Raw genomic sequence first — 21135 nt, 5'->3', positions numbered from 1 at the left:
TGCCATTATAATTTGCCATTACATTGTAATAAAAAAAATATAAATATTTTTATTCGATTGGTTGTGTAACGATATGATGATGATGGTTTATTCGCCACTTTACATTAGCTTTAATAGACTATAATACGACCTCATTTTCTGCATTCATCAGATAAGTTGTCTTTGAGTATAACTTTTTCCAGTATGTGACTTCAGTGTTATGGCTGTTAAAAACTTAAGAGAAGGGGTCAACATTTCACGATGAAAGATTCAATAAGAGTAATAAATATCAGTATACTTGCTTGTCATACGCACTGATATAAATATTTCACGGTTACAGTTTACTACCTTTAGGTGAGACAAATTGATATTGTAACAGCCGAACAATGTTATTGCTGGCATGACATTAGAATCTCTCAGTTACACTACACTCATGGGTGTGCCACCTAAAGTGTAGCCTAATAACGTTATTGCTGGCATGACATTAGAATCTCTCGGTTACACTACACTCATGGGTGTGCCACCTAAAGTGCAGCCTAACAACGTTATTGCTGGCATGACATTAGAATCTCTCGGTTACACTACACTCATGGGTGTGCCACCTAAAGTGTAGCCTATTAATGTTATTGCTGGCATGACATTAGAATCTCTTGGTTACACTACACTCATGGGTGTGTCACCTAAAGTGTAGCCTAATAATGTTATTGCTGGCATGACATTAGAATCTCTCAGTTACACTACACTCATTGGTGTGCCACCTAAAGTGTAGCCTATTAATGTTATTGCTGGCATGACATTAGAATCTCTTGGTTACACTACACTCATGGGTGCGCCACCTTAAGTGTAGCCTATTAATGTTATTGCTGGCATGACATTAGAATCTCTTGGTTACACTACAATCATGGGTGTGCCACCTAAAGTGTAGCCTAATAATGTTGTTGCTGGCATGACATTAGAATTTCCTGGTTACAGTATGCTCATGGGTGTGCCACCTAAAGTGTAGCCTATTAATGTCATTGCTGGCATGACATTAGAATTTCTCGGTTACACTACACTCATGGGTGTACCACCTAAAGTGTAGCCTATTAATGTTACTGCTGGCATGACATTAGAATCTCTTGGTTACACTACACTCATGGGTGTGCCACCTAAAGTGTAGCCTAATAATGTTATTGCTGGCATGACATTAGAATCTCTTGGTTACACTACACTCATTGGTGTGCCACCTAAAGTGTAGCCTAATAATGTTATTGCTGGCATGACATTAGAATCTCTTGGTTACACTACAATCATGGGTGTGCCACCTTAAGTGTAGCCTATTAATGTTATTGCTGGCATGACATTAGAATCTCTCGCTTACACTACACTCATGGGTGTGCCACCTAAAGTGTAGCCTAATAATGTTATTGCTGGCATGACATAAGAATCTCTTGGTTACACTACGCTCATGGGTGTGCCACCTAAAGTGTAGCCTATTAATGTTATTGCTGGCATGACATTAGAATCTCTTGGTTACACTGCAATCATGGGTGTGCCACCTAAAGTGTAGCCTAATAATGTTATTGCTGGCATGACATTAGAATCTCCTGGTTACACTATGCTCATGGGTATGCCACCTAAAGTGTAGCCTATTAATGTTATTGCTGGCATGACATTAGAATCTCTCGGTTACACTACACTCACGGGTGTGCCACCTAAAGTGTAGCCTATTAATGTTACTGCTGGCATGACATTAGAATCTCTTGGTTACACTACACTCATGGGTGTGCCACCTAAAGTGTAGCCTATTAATGTTATTGCTGGCATGACATTAGAATCTCTTGGTTACACTACAATCATGGGTGTGCCACCTAAAGTGTAGCCTAATAATGTTATTGCTGGCATGACATTAGAATCTCTCGGTTACACCACACTCATGGGTGTGCCACCTAAAGTGTAGCCTATTAATGTTATTGCTGGCATGACATTAGAATCTCTCGCTTACACTACACTCATGGGTGTGCCACCTAAAGTGTAGCCTAATAATGTTATTGCTGGCATGACATTAGAATCTCTTGGTTACACTACGCTCATGGGTGTGCCACCTAAAGTGTAGCCTATTAATGTTATTGCTGGCATGACATTAGAATCTCTCGCTTACACTACACTCATGGGTGTGCCACCTAAAGTGTAGCCTAATAATGTTATTGCTGGCATGACATTAGAATCTCTCGGTTACACCACACTCATGGGTGTGCCACCTAAAGTGTAGCCTATTAATGTTATTGCTGGCATGACATTAGAATCTCTCGCTTACACTACACTCATGGGTGTGCCACCTAAAGTGTAGCCTAATAATGTTATTGCTGGCATGACATTAGAATCTCTTGGTTACACTACGCTCATGGGTGTGCCACCTAAAGTGTAGCCTATTAATGTTATTGCTGGCATGACATTAGAATCTCTCGGTTACACTACACTCATGGGTGTGCCACCTAAAGTGTAGCCTAATAATGTTATTGCTGGCATGACATTAGAATCTCCTGGTTACACTATGCTCATGGGTGTGCCACCTAAAGTGTAGCCTATTAATGTTATTGCTGGCATGACATTAGAATCTCTCGGTTACACTACACTCATGGGTGTGCCACCTAAAGTGTAGCCTATTAATGTTACTGCTGGCACGACATTAGAATCTCTTGGTTACACTACACTCATGGGTGTGCCACCTAAAGTGTAGCCTAATAATGTTATTGCTGGCATGACATTAGAATCTCTTGGTTACACTACAATCATGGGTGTGCCACCTAAAGTGTAGCCTAATAACGTTATTGCTGGCATGACATTAGAATCTCTTGGTTACACTACAATCATGGGTGTGCCACCTAAGGTGTAGCCTATTAATGTTACTGCTGGCATGACATTAGAATCTCTTGGTTACACTACACTCATGGGTGTGCCACCTAAAGTGTAGCCTAATAATGTTATTGCTGGCATGACATTAGACTCTCTTGGGTACACTACACTCATGGGTGTGCCACCTAAAGTGTAGCCTAATAATGTTATTGCTGGCATGACATTAGACTCTCTTGGTTACACTATACTCATGGGTGTGCCACCTAAAGTGTAGCCTATTAATGTTATTGCTGGCATGACATTATAATCTCTCGGTTACACTACACTTCTGGGTGTGCCACCTTAAAGTGTAGCCTAATAATGTTATTGCCACCTTAAAAACATTATTATTTAATTTTTTCTATTTTGGTTGTTTTTTGGTTATCTTTTGGTCATCATCTTAATTCAACTGACAATGTTTTTATTAGAGCACATGTGTACATGAAGACAGGACTGATAGATGGTTACTCCATTTTAAGTCAGATTTTTTGCTGTGTTTAAATCTGTGTAAGGTCTTCTACAGCTTTTCCATGAAAAGTGCTTCACATGAATGCCTTCAATTTTGTTAGGAATTTCCTGTTCAGCTGGACACCTATAAATGTATTAAGTTGTCTGCCAGTTAGCAACCACATAGCAAATTGAATAGTGTGAATAATACTATACATTAACACATAACCATTATTGTCCATTTTTGACACCTGACTCAACAGACTTATTAAGTTTATGGTTAGTGATAAACCAATCATAATATGGGCTGCTGATAAAAATCAATTATAACATTTGAGTAAGTGCTGCATTATTATAATTATATAGAATATTGTCTGTTTTTAACCTGGTAAAAAGTGGCGAGATCAAATCCAAAGGAACCCCGGAAAACATAATTATGAAAGAGAGATTTTCATGGTTTTTTCACGCTATTTTAATTTGGGAGGGCAAACAGGGCAAAAACTGCAGTAAATGTATGGGGAAAATAGAGAATCTTAAGACTAACAACCTGAAATATTTTTCAGTAAATTAAAAACAAAGGTTAGAGGGTAAAACAATTTGTAGATCATATGATAAGTGGGAAGTTGCCTCGCTAGAAAAGCCATAATTAAGTTTTTCATTTTTCAATAGTCTGAAAAATAGTGTGAGTCGCAATTCGCAAGAAAATTTAGAGACATTTGTATACAAAATTTAAAAGTGCCTATCCTTGCATCACAGGAAATCTATTTTCATCACATTTGACTAAGGAAACCCTTTAGATCTGCTGTGTATCTGTTCCTTGTAACGCATAAAACAGTCAGGAAGTCACTGACTCTCAACTTATTAGGCAGCAAACTTTAAACTTTTCCCATACATTTACTGTAATTTTTACTGTGTTTGCCCCTCAAATTAAACAAGGTGACCTCTTAACATGATCATTGTCTTCATCAACATAATTGATTTTAGGGAACCAACCACATTGATTATTTTCATCAGGAAACTAAAATCTTGGACAGAATAAAATGAGAAATAAAACCACCTATCCACCCGAATCAATGATAAATTCGCATTTTTCCATCATTAAAATGGGGGGAGTGGCGGTCTTAATATTTCATTTATTTTGCCCTTGATTGCACTCAATATAACAATTTCTAAAATGACTGTCATTGCGGTCCACGATACCATCCCGTCCTTTCAATCAAAAGAAAATACATGTTAGCTGACCAAAGCTGACCTCTGACCCTACTCCAGCAAAATCAACCCAGGCCCCCCATTGGCAAAAAAGTAACTTAGGTGCCTCAAGCGGGAAAATAAACTGAATTTGAGCTCTCGAAAACACAAGGTCAGCATTGGTCATGCTGTAATGGCCTTTGCCAATCAAAGCGCCACTAAAAGTGAAGTTATTACGGTACTTCCCCTCCAGCTAAACTCAAAAAACATTGTTCGCAAACTTACCCCTGTTCTTGACCATGTCCTTTTCGAACTGTGAGCAAATTAAATCCAGGTCGTTCAGGGTATTCTTTTGAAGTGCGCTCTTGGCAAGATGTTGGCGTGACAACATGGCCAGCAAACCAAATGAAGAAGCCACCACTTTAATTCCAAAGCTTTGCCACGATAACTGGAGCAATCGGCAAGGCAGGATCCAATTTCCACTCGTGCAAATTCGTCTGAAAACTTGCTACCACCGCTCTTTTCTTAAAAAAAATCTTTATCGGACTTAAGATGCAATCACGTTCGTTTAGAACACACCGAGTTTTTTTCGAAGTAAGATCTGGATTGATGCCGCGAGCGAAAAGATAAAATCCCTTCCTTGGCACAATCTTCGATCGAAGGTCAACCGTGAACTCGCTTTAAGGTCGAGGCTGCATGTCACGAGGTGAAATGTAAAACCTGTTTCTCCGTCACGGGAAACCATGCTTAGTTAAAATAACAACACTTTCCAGATGCCGAAGATACGTGAGATGACAGTCGCTGAAACCGCTTTAACAAGATTATAACGCCTGCAACAACCGCAAAACAAAAATCTCCGCGGGAGGAGATACTTACAGTAGACATCACTTGTGTCTTCTCATGTGTTTCAATGTTCAGTAGTTTTCAGTTTGTTCCGATACTGTGTTGAAATGCATGGTCTTTATGACGTCATGTTTCTATAGTGTTATGTCCAATTTAGGACTTTAGCTAATCTAGACAAGTATTATGATGTAAAGAATTAACATTGAAAAGTCGAAACCATGAAGTAAGCGTGTGGGACAAGCGGGTCTAAAAGATTTTTCGTTTTCAGTGAAGTGTCAAAGAAACTGTATACTTTTCTAATAGTCGAGGAAGTTTGTGAGCAGTAATTGAGGTTAATACATACTGTTTTCAGATACTGATTTGTTTTATAAAGATTGATTTTCACTACGACATAAGCACAAGCATAAACATAATGGTAGGGAGGACGCCCACAACACAAGCATAAGTTCGTAAGCATGCGTAGAATGGATAATTAGCTTATTTTCGATTCCATACCTCCTCGGTACAGTAAAACAAGATGGCGGACTTTTGATTATACTTAACCTCACAGCAGCGCGTTCTCACTTCACATAAGCATAAACACATAAAGGACAAAAGTTTTTGTTCTGCTTGTGCTTGTGTTGTGCGCGTCCCCACTTCCATTATGCTTGTGCTTGTTCTTATGTCGTAGTGAAAAGCAGGCTTAACAGGTTGTTTATTTGTACATTTCAGCTTTGTTTTTGTAAGAATTGTTTAACTAACAACGTTGACCCTTTAAATTAGCCGCCCAATTCTAAGAACATTACATACTAAGAACATACTCCAGGGTAATAGCGACTAGAAGAAGATTGTTTTAATGTCTTTTTTTGGAAAAGCCGTATGAGGTCTGGTACAATATAACATTAAAATTTCAATTTATGTAAAACGATACATTCCAATAACTTAATGCCGTTTAGGGAGATATTTGAACATAAACAATAAGCTTGTCTTATTACCTGGTTCTCTGTAAATCAAGTTGGCAGTATTTTTTTTAGAACTATTGGAAGTCTTAACATAAACTTCTAAAAACGTAAACAATTGGAAATGGTAGAACTTGTAAATCTGTTTGTAATGTTATGTAATCAGTAATGAGGAAGTAAACGTAAAGATAAGAACGTTCAGTCGCATGCAGTCCGAAATTTAGCGAAATTTGCGACCAAATTCATTGTTCGTCTGTAAGACAGCCGCCCTTGTAGAAAGAAAAATTCGCAATGTTGTCTCCCAGGAAGGGCGGCTGTAACACGGGCGAAATTATTTTTTTGCAAATGTCGTTGTTGTTGTTGTTGTTGTTGAATGTTTATATAGTGGTCGATGCGCTTAGCTACAACTAGCCAGTTCTCAGGCGTACCACTTAAACGGATAGAAAGAAACATTTGAAAATATGCAAATATGCAGCTTTAAACAGAGCTTAACATCCAGAGTGTTGTCATTGTTCCGCTTTCAGTAGGAAACTTAATAAAATTTTGGGCTGCCAAAGCATTTTCCTGTAGTTTTGTCCTCATTTTGAAGTTCGCAAAGTTGTGGGTGTGTTAGAATACATTTACGTGAAATTACTTTCAATTTGCTTATTTCAGTTTGCATTTAATATGATGTATAAGAATTTTTTATGATATCTCTCTGTTACTAAGTACGCTGTGATTGGTCCGTTCAGCGGGCCCCACTCAACTGTGCGGCTGGAATGGAGTGTTCCACCAGTCACTGGGTCGAGGATATGTGCGCAAGACCGTGCGCTAGTGTTCATGGTATTGCTCGCGGGCAATCTTCTCTGTTAAGGAAAAACGTTAACGTTGCATTGTGCTGGTTTGAATATAACCCAGCCATTTTGTTTCTAGAATAAACGTCTGTCCTGTCACCTGAATTGGCAATTTAAAATTCGCCGCAGTGGAGCACTTTAAAGTGTCCAATGTTTTTCTCTGTTTTCTTTTCACTTTCGCGCACTACCTCGTTACTGATGTGTGAAACAGGTTCGTTAGGTCTGAAGCCAGTGTTACGCGTTGTCCCTCGCATTAATTAATTAATATGCATATATCGAAAAAATCTGTTCCCAATGTGTGTCACGTTTGAACAAACAAACAAACAAGCAAACAAACCTTCCATGCCGGCTCCCTTTGATATACAAGAAAAGAAATGTAAAAAGCCCATTAAGAAAATATTGCTCTGGAACCTCTATTTTCATACACCGTTTGAAAGACTCTGTTGTTGCTTATCTATTGTTTTGAGAACTAATTAGCTTCTGTTTAGATCGCAATGAATGTTATAGGTTGTTATACTGAGCTGAGCAAGGTCCATCTTTACATCAATATTTGGAAAGGAAAAATACATCTTTTTTGTTTCATAAGAATCAGTGTTTTATAAGAATATTGAGGCTGAAATTGGCAACATTTTAAGAATGAGTTTAGAACACCAGTACAGAGACTTTCTTTAGAACAATTTTTTTGTTTTTGATGGAAAATAAAATACATCAAATTAAAGTACATGGTGTTTTTAATGATATTTATGATATTTCTCTATTACTACGTGCGCTGTGATTGGTCAGTTTAGTTGATTAAACAATAAGAATATTCCGCCTGCGCATGAAAAATGTGAATTCTTAACTCTTACAAAGAATGAATAAATAAAAGAGTGCATTTGTTCCCCTTTCTTTACCTCGACCCTGGCCTCGTTTCTCCTTACTCTCCCCCCCCCCCCTCCCCCCGCCATTTTTTTACAATTAAGAAAAGTGTGGTCGATAGGTAATTCGTGTACTTTTTCCTTCTTCGCAAAAAGAAAATTACAAAACGTTTTTTCAAAAACTTCGTTTATTAATACATATGTACTAGACTAGACGAATGATTTGTGTGTAACTACTTCCTGGGTATGAAAAATATCTGTTCTGAAAAAAAAGAGTGTTCATCCTTTCTAAGCTTTTTGACAATCTCTGACAATCCCTAACGGTATGCTTTACTTTGTAGTGGTGCCCATATTCATCAGTTCAAGCCGATATAAATGTTGGCTGGCAAAGAGCGAGATATTGGCTTGGGAAAATACAATGACTCATTTCGCTGTATGGGGCAACCCGCGCCGAACATTCAGGCCGATAAATGTTAGCTTGCGAAAGCGTACCAGCCCCTGTGCAGCCTGCACTAACCACAAGCCAAGTCTTGATATGTTAACTTGCGTGAGCATATATAGTAACTTCCGTTATGGACACCTGAATAATAATTTTTTTAAAGCTTAAACGAAATTAAGAAGCTGGATTTTAGCGATGAATGCAAACAAACATGAAATTAAGCATGGCGTGTCAAACACGAAAGGAGGCATAAAATCCACTCGAAAACCCAACTAAAGCCCAATCTTCCCATCTATCGGATCTAAACAAGTGCCCAGTCAATTAGTAGAATTGATTGCGATCACGTGACTCTCGTAAACCGACAAACTTATGATTAGCTGCCAACTTGTTGTGCGCTTCGCGCACACAACAAACTCTAGCGCGATGTGCATTTAACCTAGACATAACTATTTTTGTGACATTTGATTGGCTCCAAACAGACAGTTATGACGTTAATTATTTCGCTTTTCTCGAAAACTTAAGTAAAACCTTGCGGCAGGTGTGTTTCGCAAGCTTCCCTAAACAAGCGACGCCTAGCGATGGAGTACCTTTTGAAAGACCTCAAGAAACATCTTGAATGCACGATTTGTCTCGATACCTACAGCGAACCCAAAACTATATCATGTCTACACACATTTTGCTGTCAGTGTTTGGAGAATCATGCAAGAGCCAGCCACAGACAAGGAAAGTTCCGTTGTCCAGAATGTCAAGCCCAAATCGATCTGCCCGAAGGAAATCGTTTCCAAAGCTTACCGAGCAGTTTTTTCCACAACAGTTTGTTGAGCCTCCTTACCGTTCGACGGAGTGGCGATGGAAGTAATATGGCTTGTTCCCAATGTAGGAAAAACAACTCCCAGATGTACTATTGCTTTGACTGTGGACGGTTTATGTACCCAGACTGTTACAACGCACACGAAATGCTGAGCGCATCGTTCGAAGGACATAAAGTCACGTCAGTGAAGGAGTTTAAAGCAGAAGATTACGAAGCCTTGCTGAAGCGACAGCCATTTTGTTCACAGCAGTTCCACGAGAAAGAAATCACGAGATTTTGCTGTTTTTCATGCCAAGCTTGTGTTTGCCAAATTTGCATAGTCACTGATCACCGAAATCACGACATCGTTTTACTCGACAAAGCAGCTCATGACGAGAAACCCAACATCATGTCTGGCGCTCAAATGATCAACGAAAGGGTGAGCGAGCTTTGTGAAGTGATTCGACAATTTGAAGAAACGGCTTCTAAGTTGGAAAACAATGTCACAACCGCTAAACGCGAAGTCTCGCAAGTTGCTGGGCAGATGATCGAAGTGATTCGAGAGCGCGAGCGTGAGTCCATTATATCACTCGAGACAACACGCGTGACGAGACTTCAGAGAATCAACTCCGCCATCAAGGAAGCTCAGTCTCTGCTCAAACAAATGAAGCAAGCACTTGAGTTTGCTAGAAATCTGACAGAGAGAAGCTCAAGCTCAGATATCATGAGGAACAAGGACACTTTGAAACAACGATTTGAAGTATTGGGTGAAATTGAAGTTCCAAAACATGATGAGACCTCATTCGTCAAATTTACCGTTGCTTCTACAAAGAACTTGAAATTAGGTTTTATTGAGACAATCCCAAAGGTAGACGCAAGTCGATCAACGCTTGAAGGACTGAAGCAAACTCTTCAGGCTGGTGTAGAAGCAGTGTTTACGTTATGCCCCCAAACATCTGAGGGGAAGACGAGTAACCAGCCTGACCTGAAAGATCAAGTTGAAGTTCTTATTGAACCCGCTAAAGATGTTACAAATGTGATTGTTGTTGAGAAAGAGGACGGTAATCTTCAGCTGAAATTTACTCCCAAAGTACCAGGCGCCTACAGCATTGAAGTGAAGATCAATGGCGATAATCTTCCAACCTGTCCTTTTACTGTGCAGGTGAAAGAACGTGAACTTGTTGTCGTTGGCGAGTTGGACTCAAAATTCTTTCCAGGAGACGAACCCGAATGGCTGTTTGGAATCGCCGTTAACTCAGAAGGCAAGATAGTTGTGACAGATGAGTGTGGCCACTGTGTTTATGAGTTCAGCAGAGATGGTAACTGTTTAAGGAAACGTGGCAGTGAAGGAGCAAATCCTGGAGAATTTAGCTTAGCAGCTGGCGTTTCCTATGTAAACGACAACGAGATTCTAATTGCAGATCAAGGGAATCATAGAATACAACACCTAAATATCCTTACAGGAACTGTTGTGAAAAGCTTTGGAAAGTATGGTGCAGGCAAAGGAGAGTTTGAGGATCCAGTTGACGTTTGTTTAGACGATAAAGGACGCATTGTTGTAACCGAGTGGGGCAACCATCGGATACAAGTGTTGTCACAAGAAGGAGAAACTATTTCGATATTTGGAGACAGAGGCCCAGAGAAACTCAACGGTCCAAAACGCTGCATTCCTTACAAAGACGTGTTTCTCGTAGCTGATGGCGGCAATCACTGCATTAAAGTTTTCCATCAGTCAGGAACTTTCTTGTACAAGTTTGGAAAAAAGGGGAATCAAGACGGACGATTTGAATGGCCGTGTGATATGTTTCTACTCAGCTCCAATAATCTTCTTGTGTGTGATTATGGCAATAACCGAGTTCAGCAGTTTTCTTTAGACGGTCGCTTCACAGGCAAAACTATCACTGATTTACCAGGTCCTACTGGAATAGCAACAGCGCCAGTTGGACGTATTCTCGTGACTAGCGCCACAACTAACAAAGTATACATATTAAAGTAGTTGTTTCAATAATCAGTAGTTGTCAGTTTGTACCGAACCTGTGTTGGAATGCACGGTCTCTCTAACGTCATGCGCATGTAGCGTTTCTCGAAATTACCATGTGAACTAATCTACTCAAGTATTATGATGGAAAGACTTAAGCATTTCCACGACGAAATTGCAAGGGAAGCATGTCAAAAATATGTCTCGTTTTCAGTGCATTCTTTTAAACAAGCCTTACATTTTTGTAATATTCGAGGAGGTTTACGAGCAATAACCCAGGGATAATCATGCTTTCCCGGGGGAGGTGGGGAAGGGGGAAAATGTGCACTGCTCTGGATGAACAGATGGGAAATGCACAAAGTTGGAGAGAAATCTGAACTTTCAAAATGTAACAAAAACCAAAGCTAGAGTTGCCCTCATCAATTTGGTTAGTCTAGACGTAGGATAACGCTACAAATTAGGGTTACATGTAATACTGTTTTCAAATATTAATTTGCTTTATAAGCATTATACTTTGTACAGTTTGGCTTTGTTTTTGTGAACCCTGGGGTCTTCTGAAAACTCAAACCTTTACCCTCTGCCTTTACCCTACACTAGAGCTTGATCAGCTTGATTTTTCAACCCATTATAACGGGATTATAAGGCACCAAAAGCCCCTAATCGTAGTCCAATATACGCTAACTAATATCTTACAAAGTCACTCACGGCTTTCATTTTCTATTATAGAACCCCGGGTAAAGAACCCTGTTCTAGAGTAAATTATATATACACTAGCCACTTTCCCGGTAAATTATACCTTTTAGAGATAAAACTGTCTGATTTCTATAACCTATCCCAGACTAAATTGCCTTAAAACCATACTCTTCACAGCGGCACATACCCATATAGCTTATCTGATGGGAGTACCCCCAGGGGAAAGTTGGGGGGGGGGGCGGTGGCTAAGAACACACCCTAGGCTTAAAGTCATTAAAGAAGATTGTTTTCTAAACTCGACTTATTAGAAGCTAGGAGCCTAACTTGAAGCTCCTGCACGGTCCGCGAGTATAAATAAAAGTTGTATGTGTTTATGTAACTGTTTGAAAGAACAGTACTAATGAAGACTGGTCAAATGGAAACAAGAGTTTATATAATTATGTAGTCTATCGAATCAATAATCAGATGTCTTAAGGGACAAAATTGAATGTAAACAAAGTGATGAGCTCTTGTTATTACACGGACAGATTGTAGGACAGTATTTAGTTGTTTATTCGTTTCTTTTTTAGTCAGAACTATTGGAGGTTAGTAGAGAAACTTCTGAAAACAATTGGAAATGGTCTATTAAACTTGTAACTGTAATTTTAATGTTGTGTAGTAAGCCGTAATTGTTCGCAAATGTATGGCTTTGAACAGAGCTGAACATCAAGAGCGCTGATTTGAATAAAATTTTGGGCCACCAAAGCATTTTGGCAGTAATTTTTGTCTCTGTTTTGAAATTCGTAAAGCGGTGGGTGTGCTGGAATACATGAACGTGAAGCTACTTTTAATTTGCTTATTCCGGGTTGCATTTGATCTGAGCTACCGTAAACTGCCGCTTATAAGCCCACCCCTCCCCCCGGTTTTAGGCCCATGTACCTGTAAACTAGAAAATATATCCGGTTATAAGCCAAGTGACTAGCGGGAGAGCTAAGAAAGTGTGCGTGTGTGGGGGGGTGGGGGGGGGGGGGGTTCACCTGTAAAAAAAGGACGGGGTTGCGCGTCGGAAATTTTGAAAAGAACCCCGTAAGAGGTACCAACATCCTGTCTCGCCGGCGTGTCTTGAAATGTTTTACGTACCAATTCTAAAACAACACATTTTCGCCCGTCATTTGTTTCGGCTCAGTACCCTAAAAAGTGCTTTAGAAGCTCTCGCTGTGGACCATCTGAGACTGAACTCCCTAAGATGAACGAAAACCGCGTTTTCAACCCCTAAAAGGTACGACGGGCACCCCCGTCATTTTTATATGGGAGTTCCCGTTCCGGGGTACCGACCCTGTGTTGTAAAGCACGGTCTCTATGACGTCATGTTTATATGGGATTATGCACAAATTACGATGTGAACTAATCTAGTCAAGTATCATGCTGTACAGAATTTACATTGAAAAGTTGAAATCGCGTAGTAAGCGTGTCTAAGAGATTTATCGTTTTCTGTGTAGTGTTTCAAGGAAACCTTAAACTTTTCTAACAGACGAGAGAGTTTGGGAGATATTAATTTGACTTACATAATTTAAACCACATTATGATTTCTACGTTCCGCAGGCTTAATTTTTGTAACAGTCTTTTTCATAATAACGTTGAGACCTAAAGTTAAGCCTCATTTTAAGATCATTACATACTAAGAACACACCCCAGGCTGAGAGTTACTAGAAGAGAGCTATTTTGTCACCCGTGTGTGAAAGAACAGTACGGTTAAAGTAGGTTAAAATTATGACTTCAAGCTACTGCAGTTTATACAGGTAACTATAGGGTGAAAATTAGCAAAATAATGTCTTTTTGCCTCGTTTGAACATATTAAAACAATTAGCTTGTGTTATTGCATGGTTCAATGTACAACATCTTTTTTAAACCTCATTCGACAGAAAATGGTTACTTATAACTCACTTAACTTAAGTTGTAAATACAGTGAAACCTGTATTAAGCGGACACCCTCGGGACCTTCCCAAGTGTCCGCTTAATAGATAGAGGGTGTCCGAAAGGTTTATAACAATTTTGCAATGTTTGTTATTAATTAACATTCAACGGTTCCTCTGTACTGTAATAAAGTTCCAGGTTGTTAACGAAGCAATCCAGAGTTCAAGTTCGTCAGCTTTCACTACCAACTTTAATTTGTTTGTGATAATGCCATTTCCATACAGCAACGATAATACAGGTACGTTTAATCGACTGTTTCAAGGACGTAATCCAGAGCCATGCATTTCTCCGGTCAGTGGGTTTAATGATTCCTTTAAGGTTACTTTTAAAGCATCACATTTCGACTCAGAATGAAGGAAAAGACTTCTTATCTACTTCAATTTTTCAAAATTTTCTAAGGGGCTGGGGGCATGCTGGGGGACATATTGGGGGCATGCTTTCTAAGGGCTTGGGCATGCTTTCGAGCGCTGAAGTTGCTAACCTCCTAGGAGATGTGGGGGCATGCTCCCCCGGGAAATTTTGAAATTGAGACGCTTGGAATTGCTATTTTCAGCCATTTTTCAGTCACTATTTGGACCTAAAGTACAATCGAACCTATGACTATTTTTACCATGTTTATGTTTAACAACCGTTCTTTAACTCAAAATCTCAACGGCCTCAATCAGATAATCTCTCCTATCTATAATCTTCCTTTGAATTTGGCGTAACCCTTACTTTCCGCTGAAGACGAGAAGACCTTGGCAGCTTTCCCCTGTCTCTCTTTTCCTTCCATAATGCCATTTGTTGATAATACAGCTTCATATTCTTTTACTGGTGACCCACTGGTAAAAATATGAAGCAGACTTTCGAAGATCTCTTTCCTTTCTCCTTAAGCGTGTTTTTAGACGTTTTAGGCCACTGCTCTCTCAGCTGAGAGTGAGAAAAAATACTCAGCAATGACGGACTCGATTTATTCGACGCGGACGTTTTAGCATATATATAAGAAAGCCTGTGTTTCACGACCCGTCGACATCGCGCGTGAGAGAGGAAAACTCTGGAAATACGTCTTCACTTCGACTCAGACGTTTAAAACAATCACTGCATTATCAGTTCCGAAAATCGTTGTCGGTCTATCTTGCCATTGGTGTCGCTTTCTCTATTTCGCTGGAATAGTCTGTCGTTCGTCGCCAATTCATAGCTCTCATGTCGCCGTTTCAAGGCCATGTCGCTTGTCGGAATTTACCCCTAACAAGGCCTCTGTATAATGTAAGAATAAGAACCTTCAGCCGCAGTCCGAATTTAGCATAAATTGGTATCAAATTCATTGTTTACAAATACATGGCTTTGAACAGATCGGGCTGAACCGAACTGATCGAAAGTGTTTCGCTTCCAAATAAAGAACTTAGTGCCAATTTGAATAAAAGTTTTGGGCTGCAAAAGCTCTATGGCTGTTGCCTTTGATTTTAAATTCGTAAAGTGGTGAGTGTGTTGAAAGAAACTACTTCAGCACAATTCGTCAAATTTGCATATTTCGGGTTGAATTAATTTGATGCATCAGTTGTGCTCATCAGGATGCGATACGTTCAGAAGTAATTTTCAGTAGAGCTGTTTGTCTTATCTTGCACGAAACAGCACCGGAAAAGACTGACTGTACTTGCCGCTTGACTGCATAGCATGGTGTGGTGGGGCGACAGTTAGCCCCACCATCCCATACTTCGTTTTCTTTGCTCTCGCTCCAACTTGCGCGCGGCCCGGTTGCGGAAAAAGCTCCAGCTAGCCAGCGGGAACACTTGCTACGCAGAGTCGAGTACGTTTAGGATGTGATAACCTGCTATTCTAGGTGTAAACTCTCACAAGGGGGGTGGGGGTGGGGGCTTGGGGTAGGAATTTGCACTGCTCTGAATGAACAAATGAGAAACGCGTAGACTTGAGAAAACCTGAAATTTTGAGACTAAACCTCCTTGTTTTTTACGTTTTTCATTATTCTCTGACGTTGTTACTCCATGACATCATCTTTATATAGTGTTACGCCCAAATTACGATTTGAGCTAATCTAGTAGTTACTAAGGTGGTCAGATCGAGTTTTTGAGTAGCAATACCTAACAACTTAGAGGTCTTTCAGCGACCAGCGACAACTACAATGTTGTAAAGAATTTAACATAAGATAGCACCGTGAGAGAAAAATCCTTTGTTAAAAACGTTATGAACGCTTTATGTTATCACAGCTGATTAAAATCCTCAAGGTTACTTCTACTGAATTCCCAGCCATTGTTTACAATTAAAAACTATCGTGAAAATATATTTTGTACCCCTCCTCAAAGGAACTAGTCACAGTTTGTGCATCGTGAAAATTCTCTTCGTTTGTAATCCGTATCAATCTTCTCCATCCTCAACCATTCTTGTTCCCTTATGGTTTATTATTATCTCTTTGGTGTTTTTCTATCTAAGTAAAGAACTATTGTTAAGTTTCCTTCAAATTAAAGTTCATGTTGTATTTAAGAATGATTTTCGCCTGCCTAAGAGTATATAGTCTGGGCATGAAAAGTATAAATTCTTGCAAGCAGAGTGTACATTGGCCAACATTTTACTACCACTTTATGACACTTCGGATCAAAAGTGGTGATATTTTCTTGGGGGGAGGGGGGGGTAGGGTTTGTCCTTTTGTTTCTTTCTTTTGCGTAGACCGTCTGTGACGAAAATGAAAAATACCACAAGCATTTCCGATTTATCAACTACTTAGAACCTCTTTACTGACCCCTGGATTCACATAATTATCGATGCAAACGCTCAAAAGACCAACCAAGGCTTCACTCAGACGTCAATAATTTTGTGACATTTGATTGGCTCCAAGCAGACAGTTATGACGTTAATTAATTCGGTTTTCTCGGAAACTAAAATAAAACCTTGATGCACTGAGTTGTATTTCCCAAGCTTCACTAAACAAGCGACGCCTAGCGATGGAGTCCCTTTTGAAAGACCTCAAGAAACATCTTGAATGCTCCATTTGTCTCGATACCTACAACCAACCCAAAACTATATCATGTCTACACACATTTTGCTGTCAGTGTTTGGAGAATCATGCAAGAGCCAGCCACAGACAAGGAAAGTTCCGCTGTCCAGAATGTCAAGCCCAAATCGATCTGCCCGAAGGAAATCGTTTCAAAAGTTTACCGAGCAGTTTTTTCCACAACAGTTTGTTGCGTGTCCTTGCCGTTCGTCGGAGTGGCGATGGAAGTAACATGGCTTGTTCCCAATGTAGGAAAAACAACCCTCAGATGTACTATTGCTTTGACTGTGGAAAGTTCATGTGCCCAGACTGTTACAACGCACACGAAATGCTAAGCGCATCGTTCGAAGGACACAAAGTCACGTCAGTGAAGGAGTTTAAAGCAAAAGATTACGAAGCCTTGCTGAAGCGACAACCATTTTGTTCACAGCAGTTCCACGAGAGAGAAATCACGAGATTTTTCTGTATTTCGTGCCAAGTTTGTGTTTGCCAAAGTTGCATAGTCACGGATCACCGAAATCACGACATTGTTTTACTCGACAAAGCAGCTCATGACGAGAAACCCAACATCATGTCTGGCGCTGAAATGATCAACGAAAGGGTAAGCGAGCTTTGTAAATTGATACGACAATTTGAAGAAACGGCTTCTAAGTTGGAAAACAATATCGCAACCGCTAAACGCGAGGTCTCGCAAGCTGCTGGGCAGATGATCGAAGTGATTCGAGAGCGCGAGCGTGGGGCCATTATATCACTCGAGACAACACGCGTGACGAGACTTCGGAGAATCAACTCAGCCATCAAGGAAGCTCAGTCTCTGCTCAAACAAATGAAGCAAGCGGTTGAGTTTGCTAAAAATCTGATAGATAGAAGCTCAAGCTCAGATATCATGAGGAACAAGGAAACTTTGAAACAACGATTTGAAGTATTGGGTGAAATTGAAGTTCCAAAACATGATGAGACCTCATTCGTCAAATTTACCGCTGCTTCTGCAAAGAACTTGAAGTTGGGTTTTATTGAGACAATCCCAAAGGCAGACGCAAAGCGATCAACGCTTGAAGGACTGAAGCAAACTCTTCAGGCTGGTGTAGAAGCAGTGTTTACGTTATGCCCCCAAACATCTGAAGGGACGATGATTAAGCAGCCTGACCTGAAAGATCACATTGAAGTTCTGATTGAACCCGCTAAAGATGTTACAAATGTGATTCTTAGTGAGAAAGAGGACGGTAATCTTCAGCTGAAATTTACTCCCAAAGTACCGGGCGACTACAGTATTGAAATGAAGATAAATGGCGAAAAGCTTCCAACCTGTCCTTTCACAGTGCAGGTGAAAGAACGTGAACTCGTTGTCGTTGGCCAGTTGGACTTAAAATTCTTTCCAGGAGATGAACCCGAATGGCTGGATGGAATCGCTGTTAACTCAGAAGGCAGGATAGTTGTGACAAATGACTCTGGCGACTGTGTTTACGAGTTCGACAGAGATGGTAACTGTTTAACGAAACGTGGTAGCGAAGGAGCAAATCCCGGACAATTTAGGTGTGCGTCTGGCGTTTTCTATGTAAACAAGAACGAGATTGTAGTTGCAGATCCAGGGAATCATAGAATACAACACATAAATATTCAGAGAGGAACTGTTGTGAAAAAGTTTGGAAAACATGGCTTAGGAAAAGGAGAGTTTAAGGGTCCAGTTGACGTTTGTTTAGATGATGAAGGACGCATTGTTGTAACCGAGTGGGGCAATAATAGGATACAAGTGTTGTCACAGGAAGGAAAAACTATTTCCATACTTGGAAACAGAGGCCCAGAGAAACTCAACAAACCAACAAGCTGCATTCCTTACAAAAACATGTTTCTCGTATCTGATAGAGGCAATGACTGTATTAAAGTTTTTGATCAGTCAGGAACTTTCTTGCACAAGTTTGGAAAACAAGGGAATCAAGACGGACAATTTAAGTTGGCGAGTGGTATGCTTCTAGACAGCTCCAATAATCTTCTTGTATGTGATTGTGGCAATGACCGAGTTCAGCAGTTTTCTTTAGAAGGTCGCTTCACAGGTAAAACTATCACTGATTTACCAGGTCCTGCTAGGATAGCAACAGCGCCAGATGGACGTATTCTTGTGACTAGCTTTGAAGCTAACAAAGTATACATATTGAGGTAGTTGTCAGTTTGTTCCCAACCTGTGTTGAAATGCACGGTTTTTCTGACGTCATGTTCGTATAGCGTTATTCGAAATTACCATGTGAACTCATCTAGTGAAGTATTATGATGGAAAGACTTTAACATTTCAAAGACGAAATTGTGAAGGAAGCGTTTCTAAAAAATGTCTCGTTTCCACTGTAGTCACTAGTGTTTTAAAGAAACCTTACACTTTTCTAATATTCGAGGGGGTTTAGGGGCAATAACCCAGGGATAATCATGCTTTCCCGGGGAAGGTGGGGAACGGGGAAAATGTGCACTGCTCTGGATGAGCAGATGGGAAATGCACAAACTTGGTGAGAAGATCTGAACTTTCAAAACGTAGCAAAAATCAAAACCAGAGTTGCCCTCATCAATTTGGTTAGTCTAGACGTAGAATAACGCTACAAATTGGGGCTACATGTAATACTGTTTCCAAATATTAATTTGCTTTATAACCCATTATACTTTGTACATTTCGGCTTTGCTTTTGTGAACCCTGGGGTGCTCTGAAAACTGAAACCTTTACCCTCTGCCTTTACCCTATACTAGAGCTTGATCAGCTTGAGTTTGCAACCCATTAAGGCACCAAAAGCCCCTAATCGTAGTCCAATATATACGCTAAGTTATATCTTACAAAGTCACTTACGACTTTCAATTTCTATTATAGACCCCCGGGTAAAGAACCCTGCTTTAGTAAATTATATATATACTGGCCACTTTCCCGGTAAATTATACCCTCTTGAAGACCAAAACTGTCTGATATCTAGTACCTTTCCCAGACTAAATTGCCTGAAAACCATACTCTTCACAGCGGCACATACCCATATAGCTTATCTGATGGGAGTACCTCCGGGGGCAGTGGGGGGAGGGGTTGCTGAGAACACACCCTAGGCTTTAAGTCACTAGAAAAAGATACTTTCTAAACTCGACTTATTAGAAGCTAGGAGCCTAACTTGAAGTTCCAGCACGGTCCGCAAGTATAAATAAAGTTTGTATGTGTTTATGTAACTGTTTGAAAGAACAGTATAAATGAATACTTGTAAAATGTAAACAAGAGCCGGTTTATATAATTATTTAGTCTATCGAATCAGTAATCAAATGTCTTAAGGGACATAATTCAATATAAATCATGAGCTCGTCTTATTGCGTGGACAGATTGTAGGACAGTATTTAGTTGCCAACTAAATACTGTAGTTGTTTTTTCTTTCCTTTTTTATTCAGAACTATATGAAGTTCGGAAACTTCTGAAAACTTAAACAATTGGAAATGGTCTATTAAACTTGTAAATGTAATTTTAATGTTGTGTAGTAAGCCGTTAAGACGAAATAATTGTTCGCAAATGTATGGCTTTGAACAGAGCTGAACATCAAGAGCGCTAATTTGAATAAAATTTGGGTCACCAAAGTATTTTGGCAGTAATTTTTGTCTCTGTTTTGAAATTCGTAAAGCGGTGGGTGTGCTGGAATACATGAAGGTGAAGCTACTTTTAATTTGCTTATTCCGGGTTGCATTTGATCTGATCTACCGTAAACGGCCGCTTATAATTAAGCCTTCCCCGGATATAGGCCCATGTACCTGTAAACCAGAAAATACATCCGGTTATAAGCCCCCTCTAGCTTCCTTGTTTTGAATTCGTTTATTATGATGTTTTAAAGCTGAATTACCAGTAAATGAAAAACCTATTTCGATCATCATGCACAGCTATAAGTAGTTTCTAAACGCTTTATTTTCAATTCCAGTTATAAGCCCCTCGAAAAAAAGCCCCTCCATTTATAAACCCATCTAAAAGCCCTTACGAAGTTGTATAAGCCCAGGGCTTGTAAGCGGCAGTTTACGGTATGAGTTTGTATAGAGTTCTGTAGGGATTTGTATGGATTTGAAGTTCGATCGCTAACTCTGAAAAACTTTTTCAGCTCCATATAGACTCTTACAGAGCTCCATACAAACTCTTATACAGTAAAGTACGGTCACCTTTGGTAATTTTTTCCAAGCCATACCGTTCTCATTGTATGTTTTCTGTCTTCCATTTCTTAGTTAATAGTTCCTGGTTTCACCTTGATGGTCCCAGAAGCTTTAGAACAGGGGAATTTTTCAAATTACGAGCAGACGCTCTTTTCCCTCAGATAGTCGACGCCTGACTTTCACACGCCGTGTCTCTC

The 21135-nt window shown here is 39.9% G+C and overlaps 2 protein-coding genes and 1 long non-coding RNA gene across 3 annotated transcripts; 2 read left to right on the top strand and 1 right to left on the bottom strand.

Annotated features, from left to right (window-relative positions):
- Positions 1-3257: 3257 nt before the first annotated feature.
- Positions 3258-5386, bottom strand: LOC149107247 (uncharacterized). Its single transcript, XR_016209435.1, has 2 exons — positions 4774-5386; positions 3258-3445 (listed from the first exon to the last, which is right to left on the bottom strand). It is a non-coding gene; the product is annotated as an uncharacterized LOC149107247 (long non-coding RNA).
- Positions 5387-8910: 3524 nt separating this feature from the next.
- On the top strand, positions 8911-12606 carry LOC149107246 (E3 ubiquitin-protein ligase TRIM45-like). The gene has a single exon (XM_089296854.1). It carries the CDS (start codon positions 8977-8979, stop codon positions 11182-11184), a length of 2208 nt encoding a protein of 735 aa, XP_089152980.1. The 5' UTR covers positions 8911-8976; the 3' UTR covers positions 11185-12606.
- Positions 12607-16555: 3949 nt separating this feature from the next.
- Positions 16556-20383, top strand: LOC149107245 (E3 ubiquitin-protein ligase TRIM45-like). Its single transcript, XM_089297037.1, has one exon. The coding sequence runs from the start codon at positions 16749-16751 to the stop codon at positions 18954-18956; it is 2208 nt and encodes a 735-aa protein (XP_089153163.1). The 5' UTR covers positions 16556-16748; the 3' UTR covers positions 18957-20383.
- Positions 20384-21135: the final 752 nt, after the last annotated feature.

Source organism: Orbicella faveolata, unplaced genomic scaffold (genome assembly GCF_042242905.1).
Source record: "Orbicella faveolata isolate gen_17 unplaced genomic scaffold, um_ofav_v1 contig_27, whole genome shotgun sequence".
Classification (NCBI taxonomy): Eukaryota; Metazoa; Cnidaria; class Anthozoa; order Scleractinia; family Merulinidae; genus Orbicella; species Orbicella faveolata.
Note: the sequence above shows the minus strand (reverse complement) of the source record. Positions and strands in the feature narration are given on the sequence as shown.

Bases quoted from the DNA above. Each gene is read 5' to 3' on its own strand.
- LOC149107245 (XM_089297037.1), top strand. From the start codon at position 16,749: ATGGAGTCCCTTTTGAAAGACCTCAAGAAACATCTTGAATGCTCCATT.
- LOC149107246 (XM_089296854.1), top strand. From the start codon at position 8,977: ATGGAGTACCTTTTGAAAGACCTCAAGAAACATCTTGAATGCACGATT.